Raw genomic sequence first — 23,671 nt, forward strand, 5'->3', positions numbered from 1 at the left:
TTATAGAATCCTCGAGTTAGTGCAATTGAATATTATAACATACGATGAACGTACTAAATGCCTTTCTCATCAAGGCACATTTTTACATCCTCTTCCATTGTAATACAATCGAGACTTTTACAAAGTTTCAAGCATACCGTTGTCATTTATTATAGTTTAAAACATAACAATTTCAAGTGGACCAACTGCGAATCTTACAAACCGTGTCTTCACCTACAACTTCAAAAAATCCATCATATTACTACAAGGTATTGGAATTGGGCTATAGGTCGATATTTTGCATTAATATTAGCTTATTTATTTCCACAAAACATTTGGACATTGCGCAATAATTAGAGTAGGTGCCCATGATGCTAACACCCTAAGCACATAATATGAACTTTTGACAATGCGTAGAAGACTAAAATGTAGAAAATGTCCATCTCTTTCTTGCACATCGTGGCCGGTTAGGGTAATGTCAATGCCTAGGAGCACTAAACAAGTTGATATATAATTGTACGGTCACCCAACATATCCAACGTAAGAACTGTACAACATTGTGGGTCTCATTAGGCTTTGAAAATCCCTCTTACTCAAGGTTGTGATCTTCATTATCTATTTGCACAACTTTTTGTCAATGTCAAATTGGTAGGTCCCCTTCCTAGATGTGATCACATCCATTTCAGATTTGAACCTTAGTTAAATTTTTGGGGTTTTGCCTCTAACCAATAAGGATACGAGCTTTCTCACACAATTTGAATTTTGTCCCTTTTCTTTAAGCACACTCACACCCAAACGTTTTTTAAATCACACTTATCGCAAATCACAGAGAGTGGGTCTCCCTATCCAATATTTTAAGCATTAGTACATATACATTTAGACATTGACAAGTGTTAGCCTATTTAGCCTTGATAGTGAACTTATAAGAGAAATACCATAACACATGAACCCACATTAGAGTCGAGAGCTCAACGAAAGAAGATCATGCGCCACGGATTGTCAAGTCACCCCCCCCCCCCCCCCCCCCCCCTTTCTGTCTCTCTTCTAGATTGGGAAACAATGTCAAATGACTAAGAGCGTGCATGAATATAACTTTGTGCAAAGTGTTCCTCTCTCTTTCTCTCTCAATATTTGACTTACATTGTGCTAACTATTGTAATGTGAGAGACCAGGAGTCTAAGTGTAGTGATGCACATGCTCTCTCTCTCTCTCTCTCTCTACACACACACACACACAAGGACCTTAGGTGTGAATCGGACTTTACTTTGTTCAATCCTCTCCCTTCCCCCCCACCCCAACACACTCACACACATACACACACACACAAACACACCAAACATAAAGTAGATATTACAAAAAAAACCATTCCATTTTTTTATGTGGTGGTGTTGTTTTGTGTGGTGTTTTTATCTCACCAACTTGTTCAAACTTCCACTAGCTTCTTCTTCTTCTTCTTCTTCTTCTTCTTCTTCTTCTTCCAAGCTCCTGATGCGTGTTCATCCATCAGTCATAGGCATCAACATCGTCATTGTCGTCAACATCGACTTTTGCCTTTTCTTTTGCCTCTTCGAGACAGGTCAAGTGTGATATAATCTGTGTGTGTGTGTGTGTGTGTGTGTGCATGACAAGTTGTGTGCCACTAGTGCATGATCCTTCCAAAGAACATCTCCCCTCCTGATTGATCCCTTACTCACCCTCGCCCTCACACACACACACACACACTTGTACACATGACACTCACATTCTCATTCCATTGGGAATTCTTTGGCAAAATTCCTCCACAAGGATAAAGGGCAATGTGTGTGGAAATAGTGCTATCATTGCTTTTTGCTTTTGCTTTTCTTTTTCTTTTTCTTTTGAGTTCTTTTGTCTCTTCCTTGAGCCAAGGCCAACATGTAATTTTATCTCTACACAACCCAAATAGTATAGTAGTAAGTTGTCACAAGTAAAATTTCTTTTACACATATAGTTTGTAGAGAATTCTAGTATTTTGTTTCAAAAACAGGTTTCATTAACCATTCTAGATAGCCCTACTGGTATAATTTGTTCTGTTTTTCCGAAGGATTTATTGTGTTAATAGTGATTTTTTCTTTTTCTAATGCAGGAATAAATCAATCATCCTATATGTATTTATATATAATGCGAAGGCTAAATATTCTTATCGAGTAATTTGTTGTGATTATAAGTACTTATATTTGATTCTGAAGTTTTCAGGATTATAATAATGTATAATTATTCACATGGTATATTTAGCATTAATCATGATGAGCTGAACAATAATAGCAGTTACATGATGATGAATACAAATAGCATGGATGATTGCTCTACATATGATCTATCCTCTACTAATTACTGTGCTAATCGTATGATTAGTGCTAATCTATTGATGGGTAATGGTGAGGAGGGTGAGGAGGATGCAGAGGATGTGTTTGGGGATGTAATTAACCATAATGAGGATGAGGATGAGGATGGGTATAATGCTAATTATACTCTTAAATATCACACCAATCTAGCATCTAATCACTCCAAAACCCATGTCATTAGTGAAGCTACTCACATCATTAATGGTGGGTTAAGAAGCACTAATGATTCTAAGCCTTCTAATCATTATCATATTGAAGCCAATTCTGCAATTACTACTACTACTAATAATAAGAGTCATGAGCTGCAATGTGCTCATGACCACCTACTATATATTAATGGTTTAAATCCTAATAATGGGCCAGGGTCATTTAAAGACAGCCCTAATCATGATCCTCATAATAACATTAAATATGGGCCAGCATTAATGCCCACTGAGGATGTACCATTAATGCATCTATATCATAAATGTGTGGGGAATAAGAATCCACATGGGCATCATCATCATGATAATAGTGTAATGACCAATGTGAGTGGTCATGATAGACTTGTAGTAGGAGAGGGAGCTACTAGTGAGCATGAGGCAAGGAGCCTTGTGGCCGTGCCTAGTGTGAACACAAACATAAGGCCGGCCTCGAACAATAACAACAAGACGAAACATAAGAGGAAGCGTGGGTCATCGGGTTCCTCCTCGTCACCCCCTTCGGCATCATCTTCGAGATCGCGTGTCGGGGGCTCCAATTCGAAGAAGAAGAAGAATAGTGAGGAGCTCGAGAACCAACGGATGACTCACATTGCCGTCGAGCGCAACCGACGCCGCCAGATGAACGAGCACCTCACCGCCCTCCGCTCCATGATGCCGTCGTCCTACGTCCAACGGGTACGTTCAAACCCACACCTACACCTACACCTACACCTACATACCATGGCATTGTGTCTTTTGGGCACGGACATGAATATATGCCCACGACAATCATTGCACTTTAGGCCCGAACCCTAATGTTTATCTTTAAATAGTTTTATGTGTGGATTCAAGGGTTCACGATAACTCGTGTTTGTGGTATGTAACTCATGTGGGGGCACTAGCTTGAGGTTGATTCGAGAACCCTCTTGGCGGAACCCCCCCAATGACCACAACTAGTAGTGACATTGTCTCTCTAGATTCTACGTCAATACGAGAAGTGCCCAATAAGTCTTGTGGTTCTACATCCATACAAGAAGCGCCTTACAAGTCTTGTGGTTTCTTGGTAGATTAAGTCTTTACATCATTCTTAAATGGCACATTGCGCGCATAATGTCTATAATTGGCCCCGTCGTACCCCCGCCGCCCTAGTTCACCCATCATAGGCTTACATAATGCCTTCATGTCATTTGATGAATACAAATCATATCCAAGGAAAAATACATATCTATAGTGAGACTCAATGTCGTCTTCATATCATATCACTAATCAACTTCTCAAAGCAAAATGCTAATTGCACTTAACAAATTACATAATATATAATGGTAATCACTAGTTATTTCCATTATGTCAATTGGCACAAATTTAAATTGAGATTGATAAATGCTTTTTGTGTGTGCTTTATTATGATGTTGTCAATCAGGGGGACCAAGCATCCATAGTGGGTGGAGCAATACGTTTTGTAGAGGAGCTCGAGCAACTAGTGCAATGCTTGCACCTTGAGAAGCAATTGAGGTCAACTACACATACTAATCATGTGGAAACACCTATTACCTCATTTTCACACTTCAACGTGGAACTAGATAATATGGACTCGAGTACTAAGGCCCCACTTTCCCACTTCGGATTTACGGAAGACACTCCAGACATCACAAGGGATGGTTCATATGCCGCATCATCGTCCTCGGTCGCGTCTATCGAGGTCAACATGCAGGTTTCCTCATCTAGTGCCTTCCTCAAGGTTCTAGCTCACAAGATGCCCCATCAACTTTTCCACACCATATCCGCCTTCACCAAGCTCTACTTGAAAGTCGTGCACCTTAACATAACTACTGTAAACTCCACCACTATACTCTACTCCTTCAATCTCAAGGTATGATCCTATCTTGTTCCATGACCATATTATAATCTCTTAATTTCTTGGCGTGCTCTATTTTCTATTTCCATATTAGTCTTGCACATTGATCTTGTGAACTCCCTAGGGAGTTGTGGGATTCTTCTTTGTACTTCTTCTAAAATTAGATCTATGTCTTTTGGTTCACATAAACAAATGTCATGTGGTGAAATAGATGACTTTGGTCATGTGGACTCCCTAGGTTGTTTTGACAACTCTTGATACTTTGGGGGTTTTATTTGGGGGGCGGGCATGACCATACCACACCACATTTTTTAAACATCCGCGATTGTCCTTAACCAACTATTCTTCCATTCTTGTAGATGGGTGATGATTGTCAACTCCAACGACCTGCTGAACTCGTGGAAGTTGTGCAAAATATTTTCAATGTATGTAATAATGGTGGAAGTGAACAACTAGCTTATTAAATTAGGTAAGGTAAAATAGCATATAGGTTGGAACATATTCCAAGTATACCATGAAGGATAAGAAGGGATGGCATCCAAATAAGGATTTGTAAATGTCCCCAAATTCTCTTCTTTAATACCTCAATCTCGTTCCATAACCTTGAGTTTAAACTCAAATCAAGTGTTTGCATTCTGGCGGTATCAATTAGTCCTTACCAAAAAAGGGGCCCAAATAGTGGTATGCCTCTAGAGTGTTGCATCCATTTTGCCAACAAATTTGTCAGAATACATTTCCAATGGTTGAATACTAATTAAGGAAACAATACTTGTGTATCACTAATGTATATGGATGTCACATTACAACTTTCAAGTGTCAGCCGTAAATTATGTTTGATGTTCTCATTTCAAATGAATTTGTTGCTCATTACTTCAGAATAAAGTATACAAAAAAGACTCTCTTGTAACATCAAAACAACCTTATCATGACCCTACAACTTGTATTTTGATTTTACGGATTTAGATGCTACTTAGTAGTCCAAAATTTTGGATTATGTATTAGCCTATTTTCCTTATACCAAGGTTATTGAAATCAAACATTTTTGTGAATGCGTGCAAACACAAACCACATCTTTTTTTATCTAGCCCAACGATCCCCTCCTCGAACAAGAGCCATTAACTTGAGTTTCCCCAAGAACCTTTGCATGTTAATATTAACAATGCTAAGGTCATATTTTCAAAACCCTTTATGGTACATGTAGCTCCCTATGGGATCCCTTTATAATATATGTTCTCATGTGTTTATTTTAGATTAGGAAAGAATAAATCACTTGAAAATAACACTAGTCATTAAGAAGTGACATATACATGACAAACTTGGCAAAGTTATGTGTATTCATGAACTATCAATTATTTTCAAATTGTTGGGATTGAGTTCTATCACATGTTCTATTGTGGTGGCATTTCAAAGTTTCTAAACCTTTCATGTGATTGCCACTTGAAAAATGATAAGGTTCAACATTGAAGCGTAAATCCATGTACAAATTATCTAGCTAATCCTACAAAGTTGCTTCCAATGACCATTTCAATTATTTCTAAATTGCATATAGCAATGGGCACGATTCGGTTTGGTTTCAAGGCAAAGAAACCTAACCGAACTGTTTATATAAAACAAAAACCAAACCAAACCTTTTATGCACTCTCAAGTATTTAAACCAAACCATTTAAGAAAAAGTAAACCAAACCATTTAAACCCAAATTGTTTAGGGAAAAGTTGAAACCAAACCGAACTATTTAATAAAAAATTTACACCTAACCATTTAAGTAAAACCAATTAAACATTTAAATAAACAAAAATACATTGATAAAATAAGCGTTTAAGTTCAATTTATTAAATCAATAAAAAACCATTAATTAAACCATTATGTAAATTAATAAACTATTAAGATTAAAAAAAAAAAGTTAACCAAAAACCTATAAACCCGAGTTTTAGAACCGAAACCAAACCGTTTATCGAAAATCCAAACCAAACCAAACCATTTTTTTTTTTGGGAACCAATAAACTGTTAAACCATGGCTTAATGGTTCGGTTCGTTTTGAGTTGAAACCATGCCCATTGCTAATCGCATATTATAATTTTATCAAGACAATGATTCGTGCATTTAAAGAAGACTAGCGAGTTTTAACAAAATTTAGGTTGGATTTACATTTCACATTTTAGAAAAAGGAAAGTTGATGCAAGTTTTTACATCCAAATATTGATTTGTGTAGACGTATTGTGTTATACTAGTCTTCAACATACAAGATTTAATATTCTTCCTTTGACAATTGGATCACTTAGCCATGGTTGTTTTATAGCGATTTTGGATCTTGATACATTTCAAAGTGATGGTATGAAAAATAGAGAATAAGAGAGTTGTGTTGTGATCCTATGTGCTAACACACATTCGTGGGAAGAGAGTGATGTTGTGTATTGATAAATGAACTCCTCATCACATAATTAACGAAAGTAAAGTAATCAATCAATGTTAAGAAATTTTGGACAAGTAACCTCAAATTTGTCCATAAATCCTTTTTACATGTGTTCTCTTAATCACTTAATTGCACTATCAAAGATTAGTTGTTGCACTTCACTGTGAAAATGCTATGTTATCTCTACTTCCAATTGAAAATATTTGGTGACATTGTCAATTTAATGAATTTGTTAAACTAGGAGAATTGTATTTGCATAAGTGTTTGATCATTGCTATTAGATTCATGCCGCTTAGACTATTCATTTAATGTTGACAAACTAGAAGCTAACACTTGACATTTAACTTCAAAACAAAAAGTCCACATAGGTAAACATATAATTCCTCCTCATTTTTAGTATCAATTTCTTCATTTGCCCCTACTACATATAGTGTTGAAGTCTTTAGATCATCGTACAAGTTAACCCACGAGCAAAGGTGCTCTCAAATCATATAATTATGCCAGAACATATTCACGCATACAACGTTTTCTCAATGCTACTTTTGCCTTTACTTTCATCTCTAGTACGTTTGGTCATGAAGTTTCATTATCTTCTATTGCTAAACCCAATCTAATTTCAAACTGTTACTTTTGCGACTTTGTTCTTGTATTTTGCTCTTAAAAATTACCTTTGTAGTTTCCTTGTCCATGTAAATATGCATTCGCATCCACAATACCAATGATAAGAAATGAGATGTAGATTTTTTTCACAATTCTTATCTAATTCTTGTATTGTAAATTCAAAAGGTTGGCTTGCCATTGTCTTGAAAGTTACCTATCTATGCTTGGTAAAATCTAGGTTTCTATCTCAATAAATTTCAAGATTACCTACAATCATATTGTCTCCTAGTCCCAAATTCTAGAGCCATTGGTGTTTACTTGTCCTATTATGCACACATAGTTGTGTCCATTACACAGTTGTAGACAAATGTCTCTAATATCTATATCAACATTGTGAGATAGCATGTATGCGAATATTATTAACGACAAGATTATAATACACTTTGAACTTCAGTCAATTTGATTATTTAGTAAATTGTCACATAATGTCGACATAAATTAATGAATAAGTGTAAACAAAGGAGCCAAACTCAAAGAAAGTTTAGAGGGCGTCATTACTATAAGAAGCATCACCTAGTACAATATTTTATTTGAACAAACTCTAGTACAATGTATTGTTATGTGCCTTCTATGTGTAGCAAGAAAGACATGGGCCATTTTTTCATAAAAGTTTTTTAATGTAAAAATAAAATTTGACATGGAAATGTTCCATTTTTTTAATTTAACCAATTAATGCATGTACCTTAATTTGTTATTATGCTTCCATGTTTCCCAGCAATCATTGAAATTTTCATCAAAAAATTGTAAGAAAATGAAAATTAGTTAAGTTTTGGATGTGTGTAGATTTGAACGAAATTTTGTCAATATAAATGCATCAAGAACATGAGTAACATCAAACCAAGCTATTAGCTCAACTAATTAAACAAGATTGAAGTGATTCATGTGACGAGGGGAGCGAACAATAAACTCTCCATGCAACCAACAAATCAAAGCTCATAAGAAAAAAGAGCAACATGTTCATATCACCGGATTGGCAACGCACTCTTAAGAGTTATAGACACCCAACCATACAGCTGAGAGAGAAATGGTAGAAAAGGCCATGAGAGTAACCAACCCTTTTCAAATATCAACAAACATGAGCACCATAAATATCCAGATGTGGCTGATCAAGCAATCTTTCGCAAACCGATGAACTTATATGTGCCATAATTGACTTCTCACATTATCCTCATTATAAACTAGTAGTATAGGTCTACATGAATTCATGAGAGTGTGCATCATTAACTAGAGAGGCTTAACATAGAAAAAGGCCTAGTACAACAATAGGGATCATCAAATCATTACCTTCTCATGTTGTAAAAAAACAAAACGAACCATGAGGTTGGTATATGCTTTGTTTCTACAAATACAACAATGTTTTGAGGCAGTTTTCAATTGAACCTTCACAATTGAATGCAAAAAGTTTCCCATGCAACCCACAGAATTTTTTACATGATAATCATGCAGTAACAAGATGAATTAAAAAACATGCTTGTTTTTAGATTAGATGTACCAGAGAATGACATATTCTTCCATCACCATCTTCTGGAACAAAACTTCAGTACAAATATATATACGTATATATATTATTTGAAGGATTACAATATCCTCTATACACAAATCCAATGTGTCCCAAACTGCTGAAATTTTCTTGCGTTTTAGCTCCTCTTATCAGTATCGATGTTGCCCACTTGAGAATAGCCTTTCTTGGTCCTTTGTATCCTTGAAAACAAGCACAAAACAAGGAATGCAATACTATATACACCATAAATCTTCCAACTTGTATGTGGTCCTTTCGATGCCATTGCTCGATGAAAGATAGTGACATAGTAATGGAATCCAATGGTAAATGCAACAAACCACTGCAACGCCACAGTTACCTTGACAAGCAAGGTCTCCAAAGAGAGCGAGAGCGAGTAAACCATATCAAATGTTTGTAAGATCAGGTATACCATATATCCAAAAGCTTGAAAAAGCTGCAAATGGATATATCCACGTGCACTACTCTTGTAGAAGAACATCATTGGCTCTCCGATAATGGAAGTTGCAAAAAGGAGAGTTGCAAAGTAAGCTGAAAGGTAGATGTTAATAAAGAGAAGGATCTTCTGGAGAGACAAAACCGCTCGTATATGATCAAACAACAAACCGACAATGGCTAGAGGAACTAGCAAAAGACTAAACGATATGAGCGTTCCAAAAAATGGAGCTACTTGTTTACCAACAAGAGGTGAAAAGCTTTCGGTGATTTGTTGATTTGCCTTGTTGAAATATGTCTTTGATTTGTCAGTGAATTTGTATATGTTTGGGCTGAGGTGATCTGCCACTTTCAACGCCGTGTCTTGAAGCTTGGAAGGAAGATCTATGAAATCTTGCATAAAATCACCATATTCATCATCATCATCCTCCACATCCTCATCATTCCCCACACGCTTAGGCTCTTCAGCTTTCTTTTCCTTTGTTAATGTATTCAGCTCTTCCTCTTGAGTTTCCTTTCCCTTTGTGGATGCCGTAACTTCTACTTCCACATTGCTCCCCTCTATTTTAATGCTTGAAAGCTTGTCTTGAGTTGATGTTGGTTTTTCAATTTCGACTATTTCCTTGTCTTGCTCTTTAACCATCTCGTTGATGTTTAAATCATTTTCCATAGTTGCTCCTGAATTCAGTTCTTTTACTTGAGTTGCATTAGATTCAGTCCACTCATCAGTATTACTGTTTTCAATAACAGTGGTGGATGGCTTTTCCACATTCTTAACAGTTTTAGTGGATTTGTTTTTCTTCTTCTTCTTTTTGGTTTCTCGAAGCTTTGTTTCTTCATCCCGTTGATCCAACTCTGTTTCTTTCCTTGCCTCTCCTGTTTGAGCTTCCATCACATTTGTTGATTCTGATTCGACCACACTATTTAAAGAAAGTGTCTCTCCTTTTTCCTTTTCTTTTGTTTCTGGATCCAACCCTAAGCTCACTTCCATTTCCACGTCAAAAGCTTCATCATTCAATTTCTCTTTGCTTTTTGGTTCATCATTCCCTTCAGATTTAGGTTCTTTCACCCCTACAGTTTCTAGTGTATTTTCTAATAGAAACGTCTCATCTTCTCCTTTGACAGATTTGTTCACCAAAATTTCACTTATAGACTCCTCTTTTTCTTTCTCTTTCTCTTTCTCTTCCTTCTTTTCTGTTTCAAGTGCATCATCGTTTGCTTTCTGAAAAACTTCTTGTTTCATCTCAGACTGTGCTATTTCACCTTTATTCTCTGTGGTTGCAAGGTTTCCCTCATCTAACCCATTTGGATGGTTAAGATCGGTTTCTATTATCTTTGACTCTTCTTCAGCTTGTAACAGCATTCTCCGTGTGTGCAAAACATCATAAGGGTGATATGTCTGAACATTGTCTTTTGCTTCACTAAGAATCCAAACGCTTGTGGAAATCATCCACATCAAGAGGAGCAAGTATAGAATAGAGTGTTTCACAGGCTCCATGTTTCCTACAAACACACGAAAGAATCAAAATCAATAAAAGTATCTCTCTACATCTGGTTGGACCGTGTACCTTTGTGGTACACCATTGTTTTCGGAGCAAAAACTCCAGAGTACCTCTGAATTTTTCTTTATTCCCAGAAATGCCTCTCATTCTTTGTTCTTGCCAAATGCCTTTGGTCAAACAAACACCCTAAAATGACCAGAGAAAAAGGGACGAATTGATATCATATTGGCTCAAATAGTGCATATAATAATTGAGGAATAGGGAATGAGCTGACCATATAAATGTTCAAATAACACATACACAATTGCTCTTTTGGAGTTGGCCAAGGGCATTCTTGGATATAAAAAACTAGGGGGCATTCGAGGAAATAAAGAAAGACTCAGTGGTAAGTTCAGATTCCTGTTGTTTTTTATTAAACACATATGCCTGGGTTTAAGTGCCAATTAATTTACCACATATGCTTATCAAATCTATCGGTTGTATGATCATCTCGTATTAAAATGTTACACCAATGATATATTTGAGGGATGTATAATGAAAATGTATTACTTAAAGCTTGAGGCGGTTGAAACGTCCAAGCATTCTGCTTTATGAATTCACAGTCATAACAAAAAGAAAAAATGGGTAACTGTATGAGTACATTTACACAAGGGGTGGACATTCTGCCTTATATCTTCAAGTATATACCATGATCAATTTTCTTATTGCTTCCTTCTCATCTATGAAGATATATAATGTAACCTATAGTTACCATAGCCTGTCAAACAAAATTTTCATACAAAGAAGGGCTGAAATCTTTATATCTCGCAGCGTATACCACAATCCATCTTTCTTATTGCCTTCTTCACATGTATACTTTTAATCTATTGTTATCATTGCTTTTCAGGAAAAAACAAGGGTTTAAACATCCTTGTATTTTCTAGCATAACATTCTTTTCTGATTTGCTTCCTTCTCTACGTATTTTGCTATACAAAATGAGGTCATAATTTTTACACTTGCATTCTCTCTCTCTCTCTCTCTCTCTCTCTCTCTCTCTCTACATAACACAAATAAGATGAAAAATCAAACCTGAAAAACTAGCGAATCATGTGGAGAAGGGAACGAAATTATATGTCTGATCTAGAAATTATAGTAAAAATGTAGTTCTTTACGCACACAATTATAACATAAGATCAAACATGATAATGTAGTTTAAACAATAAAAAGATCAAACGAAATGGAGATTAACAATCATCACTTTATAAGGAAAAATAAAGCTTTATATTTACGGGATCAAACCAATAGCACTTTTATTCCCTGAAGAAATACAAACCAGATCGCATATTGTAATTTCTATTAGAACACTTTCAGTTGCGATAACAGCATCACATAGTTCTGGTCACTTTACAAAGGTAAGATGTGTATGACGGGATCAAACAAAAGACTTTTTTCCATCAGTTCATGGAAATGGAGCTATGAAAACGTCTACATCGGAAAAATGTCTTGATGATCTACAACATTACAAAGCGTGATGAAACATGAGATCAAATTAGACTGGAAGTCCCCAGTATTTTCTTACCTACATACAGATGAGTTCAAAAGAGCAAGAAATAGGGGAATCACAAGCTCACTCTACATCAAGATCTCAGCAAGATGCATTAACCGTTCAAAGATCTAAAGAAAGAAAGAAAGAAAGAAAGAAAGAAACCACCAATATAGATCTGAAGACTTCGAATGCGATTTCGATGCTAGAAAGGCATGAAAGTGATGAGGAGGGGTAAGAATTACGCAGGGGAAAGGGATAGGTACATACCTCGAAGAAGAAGAAGAAGAAGAAGCGGGGCAGATGGAAAGAGTGTCAGAGCATTTTTCTTCACCACATGAATGGATTGAACTGGGAGTGAAGTGTGAGGAAGTGTGAGTTAATTTTGGTTAGAAATGTAGTGAATAATCCACCCATCCCATGGGGGGGTCACATTTTGGTCACATTTTGGGTACATTTTGATCACATTTTGGTCACATTTTGGTCACATTTTGGGCACTTTTTGGGCCCGAGCAATGTATTCTTGTCCCTCAGATAGTAAGGGCCATGTGCTTTTCCTTCTCTCTTTTACTTAACTCGTCTCGGCTACCTATCATTCCTTGGTTCGTCACAATATATCACCATAAGTTTGCCTTCCATTCTGCCCTCCCCAGGATGCTTAATTAACACTCGCTTTGGTATTGCTAGAACATTGATGTTATTATTAATTGTGTGGTTACTAGTTTAATGTGTATAGGTGTGAGCCTAGAAAAAGGCAAACATGCATGCGTACATCTCACTTTAAGGGGTTGCATATGGGCACAGCCATGTTTACGAAAGGCTTAAGACGTCCTAGCTTATGGTTCATGCCTAGTCTGCTTTCAATAACTATGTGTGCTCTAGTAGGCTTGCAAGAATGTGCTTGCTTCTAGGAGTTAAACTCTGTTTAGTTATGACTATGCAGCTAAAATTAATGGGATAGGGAATTGCTATAAAAAGGTGGACTCAATTTTTATTAGTTGACAAATAGATCTGCAGGTATCCAACCTCGGGGGTATCATAACATGAAATGTGGTTGTTGGGAGAAAAACTTTAATTTTTTTGTTGTTGACATGATAATATTTATTTATCTCACCTCGAGTAAACTATCTATTTGACATATAAGCGTGTAAAGGGCAACCCAACACGGTGAAGAGAACCTATCAATAAAGTATGGTTGTTTTTCATCAGGAAAAGATGCAAACAATGCCACATGGCCTCACCAATGTATACTGGAATCAAGAAAAATGTGTGGAAAGTATTATAACTTAATCAATCGATGATCACATGTATATTATTTAATATGCCCCAAGAGACCATATGGTATGGTTTGATTACTATACCGAAGACTATAAGTATTAAAATGTATTAGAATAAAATTTTGGGGTTCACTTGTAAAATTAAAATTTTCAATATGACGTGCAACGATCTAACAAAGCTCTAAAGGGTATTGCTCTTCTATTATATGGTTTGATTCTATATTGAAGACTATAACTATTATGACGTGCTAGGGAAAAAACAAAGTTGGTTCACTTTTTTTATTTTTTATTTGGGGTCATGCCTTATGAAGAGCAACGATCTAACAAATCTCTATAGCTTTTTGCTCTTCTTGGTAGGAAAGATACGATGTAAATTATTCTTCATAGCCATTCACCTAGGTTAAGGTGGCATTAATTACCACATAGATGAGTCAATGATAATACTCTCGATGAGAGAAAATCATAGGTGTAGAATCTAGAGATTATCAAAAACCTTGCCAAGGAAGAACCATATACATACTTCAATTGGGCACTTCTAGGATAATGACCCAACAAAATGGAAACAAAATAAAAGAACGTGAATGATAGCAATATAAAATAAAGGGAGAAGCTTATTTTCTATATGTGTCTACTTCAATTAAAATCGAGACAAATCAAGTTTGTTTTCGTAGGTTGATCGAAGCTATAATCTAGACTCTAGAGGATGTAAAGGTAATATGTGGCGTTTCAAACATTTTTGGAGTAAACACCCATTTATGAGTATAGAGTTCTAAAAATAACGGTCAAAGGTGAAGAACTTTCATTTTGCTTATAGAAAGATGGGTATGGGATTTAGTGTATAGTTCAAGCTAAACGATAGCAATCCACCTTTGTCTCTCCTTTGACTTGACAAAAAACAATAGATGTACTTATCTAGATGAAGTTACAACAAACCAAGAAGTTGCAATCCACATTGACCAATAAGTTCTATAGTGGAACAACATATCGCCACAATTTAGAAAGAAGTAATAAGAAAACTAGTAAATATCATTAATGAGCTATCCAAATGGTACACACAATGTACATGACCATTTTAACAACATATTTATGAGAATAAATTGGCTTGACCCAACAATGTTTCTTTATCATTGCATTATGTACCAACCTTTGATATTTAGCCTTCAATTTACAAAAATGGTATTAGAATAAAGAAATGGTTGCGGTGGGATAGAGAGAAACAACAAATAATGTGAGTATATGTAATGCATGCATCTCAATCAAAGTGTCAAAGTTCCAAGAACAACACTCAATCATTTTGCCATTGATGGAGCCTCTTGCATTGCAATATAGGAACAATTGTTAGTGGATGGGTCAATAGCATCACATATGGAATCTTTGCATTTTACAATTGCAAAAGTTATTGATTGAATGAATAAAATAAAGATATATGTATACCCATCACCCACCACGAGGTCTTGTATTGGTACTCATTAATTGGTCTCCCTTTCGGGTTTCACTCTCGTGCTCTTTTTCAATAATGCACGATGATAGTATACATAGATGAACATGTTTAATGAGTCATAATGTTAACTTGTGGGGCGATGAATGTTTTACTTGTGATACCATAACCATAGATTGACATATTCGCATTCGTGGGGTTTCCCATTCGAATGCAAACGAATACGAATACGAATGGGTAGTCAAGTATTCGTTTTACCCCCCCCCCCCCCCCCCCCCCCCAAAAAAAAAAACTTTTTTTAAAAACATTTCCTAAGATAAAAAAAGGAACTTAACAATAAATAGGGATAATAAAAGAGGGACTTTGGGGATTTGACACTACTAAATTTTTATAATAAATGTATAGTCGTTTTATTTTTAATAAATAAATTAAATAAAATAAAGGCTCATTAATTTCTCACTTTTTATTTCCTCAAAATTTATGAATATTTTTATCTTGACATTAAAAATGGTACTTTAAACTAATCATATTTGTATAATAAATATAAACATATTCGTTTTTAAAAAATTAATTAATTAAAATAAGTTTCATAAACTCTCTTAACACTATAATCTATTAATGAATAATTGTTTTTTTTTTGGTGAAATACATTTATTTTAATAAATAAATAAATTTTTATATTTATTTTACAAAACGAATGGTTTTTTAATATTCTTGGGGCCATTTTGTATTCTCGAATACTGAGAATATTGCGCATGGGGAATATCACGAATATAACGCATGTGTCAATCTATGACCATAACTATTCAAAATAGAATGTTGTCATAAATAAAGTCTATGTGATACGAGGGGCAAGAGGGACACAATTAAGGCAATGGTATTGTCTTGAGACAATGAGTGAATGCCCAATATGGATAAGAATTAGATTGTTGAAAACTGAGTTGATTGTGAATCGTCCATAGAACCCAAATTTGGGCCCATTCAAATAATATTGAGAAAGGGCCATATAATGATAGATTGGGTAACTTGTTGCGAGATAGAAAATCAAATCACGGGGAAAAGTCCAAAGTAGACAAAGAAGGGGTTCATATGCTTAGCTACACACCATCTATAGGTAGCCAAGGCAAATTTCTTTTACAATGCACCAATATGTCGGATCCCAAAGGAGGCATCACCTAGGGAAATAAACACTCCGGAAGAGGCACCAATATCTTCCTTACACCACATTGATTTTATCGTCTCCACTCCAAACCAAAGGAAGTGAAAATTACACTTAGCTGTGACCTGCATGCACGATTCCGAAAGAGCCGATCAGGCCACCATTAAGCATGCAATGTGCAAGCTTCACAAAGCCACCATGGTGTCGGGCCTTCATGCGGATAGGATGGGAGGGTGGAGCAGGGCAAGGCAAGGCCCAAAGCAGTCCCCCCCCCCCCCCCCGTCCGGCCGCACGTGACCAATGCTACATGCAACGAAGAGAGAGACGATTGATACGGATGCGTGGACACGACAATATGATTCAGATAATGACAGAGCCTCTCTCTGCGGGCAATATTTCTTCTTCAGTTTTTTGATTTTTTGGCTGTTTTTGTTTCTGAAGTAAAAGGGTGGTAAAAACAAACAGAAAAAAAACAAAAGCATTGGAAGCAGTAAAAAACAAAAAAGAAGAAGGAGAAAAACTACTAACTACTTTGCCTGCAATTCCTTCCTTGAGAGCAGAAGAAGGTTTTCGTTAATTACAAGAATGCCCCTCCCCTCTATGGCTATGGCCAATAAAAAAAAAAAAAAAAAAAGCCTTTTGTTTTTTTTTAAGAGAGAAGTATAGTATTAACCATACGTGCCATACGTGCATTCGAGAACGTTACAATCATTCGCGTATGTTAAACACACTTGAAGTATGGTAAATACCATACTTTTGTATTCACGATAAATGTTTTTTTTTAAAGGTAAGAAAGTTAAGGTAAAAAGTGTAAAAAAAAAGAAGAAGGAAAGTTTTGATAACATACGCATTCGTATGAAAAAAAGAAAGTTTGCTAATGCATTCGAGTATGTAATATGGGAGAAAGGGTCAAAATAGGAAAAGGAAAGGGAAAAGGAAAGCGGAGCAGGCGTGACAGACCTCTTGGCTATGGCGTAAGAAGCAGACAGGAGGAAGACGAAGACATAACAAATTACGTACACAGGACCGGCGGAAAAAGCAGAAGTAGACAGACAGGAAGAAGAAGCTTGACGAAGACGAAGGAAGTTCCGGAGGCGGCAAAGGGAAGACAGATTCCAGAAGAAAGAGGAAGAACTAAATATGCCCCATCCCTACGCGTATTCTTAGCCTTTAGCGTGCTTCAATGGAGCTTCTTCCTATGCAGGTATGCGCTCTCTTTGTTTTTTTCTTCTCTACATTCTCTATCATTCAATCCTCTCTATGTTATTCAGTTGAAGACAAGGATCCGTTGATAATGCGTGTTAAATGCAGATACGAGTAATGCTGTCTCTCTCTGATTATCTGATATACACGGAGAGAGAAAGATAGATATATAGAGAGAGAACTATTTAATTCATCGTTTTGCCTGTTTGTGAAGCTTTCTATATTTCTAAATCAATTTCCGAAGTAATCTTTTCCTATTTTTTTGCTTCCTAGTCATTTTCTGGTACAATATTTTCGAAGTGAGTTCTGGTATAAAACACTTAGCTTTTCTTCATGGATTCTTTTTGCAGGACCATCTCCACATACCTTTCTTGCCGCTTTTTCTTTTTCCTTTTCCTTTCCTTATTCTTTTTCTCTGCTGTGTAACTACACTGCAATTCTGGTTTTCAAATCTTCACATATCCTCTTTGTCATTCACAACTTCTCTTCTCCTCAAATTTACATGTCTCGTTAATTCTGCACACATGTTTCTGATCCATTTTATGTGCGCTCAGCAGATAATAGTCAGTTTCCTAAGATTGATAACTGTAAGCTGATCGACAGGCCTCCACCATAGCTTTCGCAAGATCTAATGTCTGTCTGTAGTTCTCTGTAGTTTCCAAACTTGTTGCTTATAATACGCACATACTCTTCCAAAACAAATACTCTGTATCCATATAATTACACTGGAAGCTTAAGCAAGAAATTAGATCTAATGTGGAGGTATGTTTTACAGTAGTGTTTTTATTCATTTTATCCATAATAATCCACCATAGCTTATGCAATAAGCTAGTTTTATGTATTAATATAATTCTTTGTAGATTTTCGACTTATTTTTATCCATGAAATTCCACCGTAGCTTATGTAATAAGTTAGATCTATTGTCTAGGTATTTACTGTAGTGCAGCAAACTTTTTATGAGTAGCTTGAACTATATTTCTTTCTCTGGTCTTTATGCATTGAACACCATAGCTTATGTAATAAGCTATCACACCAATGTGTAGATATGTTGTAAGGCAATTAATCTTTTTATTTGGTAATATTTCACACTTGCAGAAGCATACAATTATGTTTTTTTTACTGAGATTTATGCATACAACTTCACAGATTATTCATGTGTAGATCTATTGTCTGTGGATATTCTTCCTCACTCGTCTTTTCATGGCTTTATATTTACTCCTTTACTCCTGCCAAAATCTTAAATCTTTATTTTTTACTGGCCTATATGCCATTATTTATGCAATAAGCTATACATAATGCATGTGAAGGTCTATTTTACTGTAGTGAGAATTTCTATGTGCTACAATTTCACCCTTTTATTTCATAAACGGTGCATTTTTACTCAACTTTATTCATACAGCGCTGATCTAATATTTCAGTGTATTTTATTGTAGTTAATCTTTCAGAGTGTTAATATATTGCGAATCTTTCGTTCTGTACAGAATCATATTATCATTGGGAGTCCACACTGTGATTTTCTCTTGCTTCATTGTCAAGACAAGGATTTACCAGCAGAATCTCATCTCAGAATAAATTTTAGTCATTGAATTTACAATTGAACTCATTCCCTTTAACCAAATTATGGGAGGAAAATCATCAAAATCAACTTCCTTCTCATCTAGAGACAGTCGGTCTTCTTCTATAAAGAGACAATCTTCTTCGTCAACCAAGTCCATAAAACGATATGAAAGCGGGAAGAACCTTTCAAGGCAGTACTCTTATATTGGTGATGACTATAAGAGTGTTGGACAGGTGCTTATCAAAGGCTGCTTGTTTCTTTAATTCTGATGTAAACATTTTGCTTTCTTCATGCTTTTCTCCTAAAGAGAAAATTTATGTAATTCTGATATGAATAAAAACGCACTTACGTTTTTTCTTTGTCATGCATATAAAGATTTGCAATCGTATGTATCTCCACAAAGGGTACCTTGAAACTATTTTCTTTGTCTTTTTTTCTAAAGAGAAAAAAAAGTGTATCCTGATATTCACTATGACAGGAAAATCACAGAAAATGCTAGCTTTCTTCCGCCATGTAGGACTTTTGTTAAATCAATGCGTAACCTCAACAGTATACATTCAAGCTGAAGAAGAACTGTATAATTCTATTACAAATAGAAAGTTGCATATGATCATCATAAACATGTCAAATTATTCTGTTATACACCAGATAAAATGTGCTTCGTTCTGCATGTAGAACTTTGTCAAATCAATGCATAACCTGAAAATGTACTCACATAACCATGTTATAGATAGAAAGTTGCATATGATGTACATATGCATGTTACACATTGACAACTTATTTCCAAAGCTTTATTTAGTTGAAATTTGTTGTAAATCAGATATCTATTCCATAGAGCTAATTTTCTTGATTGGTTTTGTCTTCTCGGAACTGTTGTGTGATCACAGGTGACAGAGGCATTAAGAAATGCAGGTCTAGAATCCTCAAATCTGATTGTTGGTATTGATTTCACGAAAAGTAATGAATGGACAGGTGCATAGATTTCGTATACTTAATGTTTCAATAGCAATTGTTTGTACATGAATAATCTGCAAAAATACTACAATAACAACTTTAGAAACAATGCATGACTAAGTTAGGACATAATACATGACTAATCGAGAAAAGAATACATGATTAAAGTAAGAAATGAGACACATATAATTTAGGAGACAATACATGAATAGTGTAGGAAATATTACATGAATAGTGAATAATGTAGGAACAATATGTCAATAATAAGTGAACAATCTAGTAGACAATACGTGAACAATCTAGGCAACAATACATGAATAATCTCGGAAACAGGACATGAATAACCACGGAAATTATGCATGACATAATCTATGAAAGGATGATAATTCTTTGTAAGACATTCTCTGCTGGTTGCTGACAGGTAAAGAGTCCTTCCATGGTAGAAGCCTACATGCAGTGAATAACACATCGATGAATCCTTATGAGCAGGCCATTTCAATCATTGGCAGGACGCTTTCACCTTTTGATGATGATAACCTCATACCTTGTTTTGGATTTGGAGATGGTACGTTCGTTACCTTCCTTGAAACCTATCCATGGCAAACATGCCCATTTCTCCAGGGAAAAGTTTCCCATACCAATTACAACATAATAATTATTTGTCCAATTATAAATAAACAATTAATTTTCCCAATGTAACATTGATAGCTATGGTATTTAGTTCCATTGGGAACATACCTTGTTTTGGATTTGGAGATGGTACGTTTGTTACCTTCCTTGAAACCTATCCATGGCAAACATGTCCATTTCTCCAGGGAAAAGTTTCCCATACCAATTACAACATAATAATTATTTGTCCAATTATAAATAAACAATTAATTTTCCCAATGTAACATTGATAACTACGGTATTTGGTTCCATTGGGAATTTGCTAAGCTTGAGTGGCATTTTCAGGATTATGGTAACGTACAGCGGGCGTTTTGATAAATTTGCCTTTTTTATTATCTAACCCTGTAGTCCGTTCTTGAATTGTTTTTCTGCTATAGTGACAACACATGATCAAAACGTCTTCAGCTTCCTTCCTGATCAAAGGCCTTGCAATGGCTTTGAAGAGGTACTCTCACGTTACAAACAAATTGTTCCTCACTTGCGACTTGCAGGTTTGTATGTTGATGACCTCTGATTACCTCTGAAGTTTGAATCAAAACAAGATTAGAGTCTTGTCTAGTATACAATCGAAGCTTAATAAATTCCTTAAATTGAATATATTTCTAGGGCCGACATCTTTTGCACCTATCATTGAAGCTGCCATCGACATTGTTGTACAGAATGGTGGACAATACCATGTTTTACTGATAATAGCAGATGGTCAGGTACAAATATAGAGAACAATAATAGACATCACCTGCTTTCTACAAGATATGTGTCCAATACGTCTCTGTTTGATGTGTTTCTTTCAGGTGACAAGAAGTATTGACACTGGGTCAGGTAGCTTAAGTGTACAAGAGCAAAACACCATTGATGCTATTGTTGCAGCCAGGTGCATATATATGCTTACACATATTGAATCATGTCCTCAGTTTTTTTTAATGTTTTTGGACCTTGGGGCACTCAGTTCAAGTTTAGATTATTCATCCTTTTTGTTGATATTTCCAAAATAGTGAGTATCCATTATCAATTGTATTGGTGGGTGTTGGTGATGGACCATGGGATATGATGAAGCAATTTGATGATAATATACCAGAACGTGTATTTGACAACTTTCAGGTCATTTTCTGAAGGGCTTTAATATTGTACATGATAAATTTGAATTAAGATCTGACTTCATTCAAATATTTATAATGCAGTTTGTCAACTTCACAGAGATCATGGCCAAGAATGTAAATCTAGAACAGAAAGAGGCAGCATTTGCATTGGCAGCATTAATGGAGATACCAAGTCAGTTTAAAGCTTCAGTCAACTTCAACCTTTTGAAGTAAGATTAAATTAAAAAAGGATTGGCTCTGTGTATTAGTAGGTAGATATGCCCTTTCTAATAAAAATGGTCTTGACAGTCGACAAACAGCTAGAAAATCCACTATTGATCCTTTGCCACCACCCATTGATGAAGTAGAAAGCTATCCAGCCTCTAGAAACCTTGGTTCAGTTAATCAACAAAGCAATGCTTCTAGAGATGTATATTCATCATTTTCAACTGCAACCAGTGACGATTCTCAGGTGCAGAACTTGGCCTAAGATGGTTGATTTGAATTTGTTATCAATTTTCTTATTTGCTGATGAAATTGACTTCTTACAATGATTGTTCTGGACTACCCACATGGGAAGTGTAATGTCTCATTTGTTGATACTCTCATTTGCAGCTTTGCCCGGTATGTCTAGCGAACACAAAGAACATGGCTTTCAACTGTGGGCATCAGGTTAATGTTTTATCTAACTGTAAAAATGCCATGTACATGTGTATTTATTACTTTGAGCTATAAAACGTGATGCAAGTGTTAAGTTTTGTGACAATTCCCCTCACTTGAATCTGAGTAGACATGTCAAAGTTGCGGGGATGATTTATCAACTTGTCCGATTTGTCGAGGAGTGATTTTATCAAGGTTGAGGCTGTATTGAGAGGATGAATGTGCTCATCATACCGATCGATTAAGTGCTTTCGAAAAAGATTGATAGAAAACTCATCATTCTTTACAACTGCTTGAGATCAAGAATCAGTGAATCCCTCCCTATCTTACATATTTGCTCATACTCATGTATTTATAATATCACCTAGGTAACAGTTTCAGAAAGAAGAGAAGCATCACTAACACATGAGACATGATGTACATGATAGCAGAGACTGCAGATTGTTCTGAGTTGGTCGATCTGACAGAATGTTCAAACTTCTCCAGGTAGTTTCTTCAGTGGCTTTATCTGGAGAATTTGAATGTGACAATGAATGCTCAAAGTTCAAAACAGTTTGTCATCATAAATTATGGTTGGAACAAGAAAAGAGTGATTTGAGGCATTCAAACATATGCATGTATGTATATGTGAATATATAATATATATGCATCTCCACATTTGAGTCATGGATTGAACTACATGTTGCTGATGATGTTATTGAAGCAATTTGTAATGAACACATTGTCTAATGGTTAAGCCTGAACGGGTAATGCCTTGTTGGTAATATCCAAGTGGGCCTTTGATATCAAGGTTTGTATGATTTATCTCATTATTTTATGTAATAAGGTTCAGAATCCCATTTCACAACTTTTGTATTGCAGTATACCAATCTATGATATGATTCCATTTGTTAATTTCTTCAATTTTTTGTGTCAACAAAATATTAATACATTGTTTGCATCACAGAAACTCTTGAATGTGCACTTTGTATGCAGTGTCTCTATACTAATATAAATCAAAATTGCTTATCTGTGACTATCTCCGAAGCTTTGTAGGACAATTTCACATCTTAAAAAAGGAAAACTAGATGTCTTGAGAGATTCTTGTTTTCTTTGGGTGTTTGTAAATCATTTTGGCTTCTTAGGTACCATCTTAGCCTTAGAAATTTCTTAATCTCTTTGATAAATACAGTGTTTGACTGAGTATGTCAACTGTTTTCACCTCCCAATTCACATGACCTACTTCCCTACATTTTACATGTAACTGAT

The 23,671-nt window shown here is 35.6% G+C and overlaps 3 protein-coding genes across 5 annotated transcripts; 2 read left to right on the forward strand and 1 right to left on the reverse strand.

Moving 5' to 3' along the window:
- Positions 1-2,634: 2,634 nt before the first annotated feature.
- On the forward strand, positions 2,635-5,217 carry LOC147866995 (transcription factor MUTE-like). Its single transcript, XM_087339798.1, has 3 exons — positions 2,635-3,220; positions 3,945-4,394; positions 4,739-5,217. The coding sequence occupies exons 1-3, from the start codon at positions 2,768-2,770 to the stop codon at positions 4,841-4,843; spliced, it is 1,008 nt and encodes a 335-aa protein (XP_087195924.1). The 5' UTR covers positions 2,635-2,767; the 3' UTR covers positions 4,844-5,217.
- A 3,689-nt stretch (positions 5,218-8,906) lies between these two features.
- On the reverse strand, positions 8,907-12,830 carry LOC147866996 (uncharacterized). Of its 2 annotated transcripts, none has more exons than XM_087339801.1 (2): positions 12,700-12,830; positions 8,907-10,907 (listed from the first exon to the last, which is right to left on the reverse strand). In XM_087339801.1, the coding sequence occupies exon 2, from the start codon at positions 10,900-10,902 to the stop codon at positions 9,088-9,090; it is 1,815 nt and encodes a 604-aa protein (XP_087195927.1). In that variant the 5' UTR covers positions 10,903-10,907; positions 12,700-12,830; the 3' UTR covers positions 8,907-9,087. The 2 variants fall into 2 exon arrangements, with proteins under 2 accessions (XP_087195927.1, XP_087195926.1); XM_087339800.1 differs by lacking the exon at positions 12,700-12,830 and adding an exon at positions 11,017-11,166.
- Positions 12,831-17,372: 4,542 nt separating this feature from the next.
- LOC147866997 (E3 ubiquitin-protein ligase RGLG1-like) lies at positions 17,373-23,317 on the forward strand. Of its 2 annotated transcripts, XM_087339803.1 has the most exons (12): positions 17,373-17,507; positions 18,988-19,297; positions 19,952-20,036; positions 20,440-20,583; positions 21,065-21,178; positions 21,294-21,391; positions 21,479-21,558; positions 21,680-21,785; positions 21,866-21,993; positions 22,073-22,235; positions 22,379-22,435; positions 22,554-23,317. In XM_087339803.1, the coding sequence occupies exons 2-12, from the start codon at positions 19,127-19,129 to the stop codon at positions 22,632-22,634; spliced, it is 1,227 nt and encodes a 408-aa protein (XP_087195929.1). In that variant the 5' UTR covers positions 17,373-17,507; positions 18,988-19,126; the 3' UTR covers positions 22,635-23,317. The 2 variants fall into 2 exon arrangements, with proteins under 2 accessions (XP_087195929.1, XP_087195928.1); XM_087339802.1 differs by lacking the exon at positions 17,373-17,507 and having other exon boundaries at positions 18,942-19,297.
- The last annotated feature ends 354 nt before the right edge of the window (positions 23,318-23,671 follow it).

The sequence above is a fragment of the Azolla caroliniana genome, unplaced genomic scaffold (assembly GCF_043228905.1).
Source record: "Azolla caroliniana isolate FFs.n. ecotype wild unplaced genomic scaffold, voAzoCaro1.0.p SCAF_2, whole genome shotgun sequence".
Lineage (NCBI taxonomy): Eukaryota > Viridiplantae > Streptophyta > Polypodiopsida > Salviniales > Salviniaceae > Azolla > Azolla caroliniana.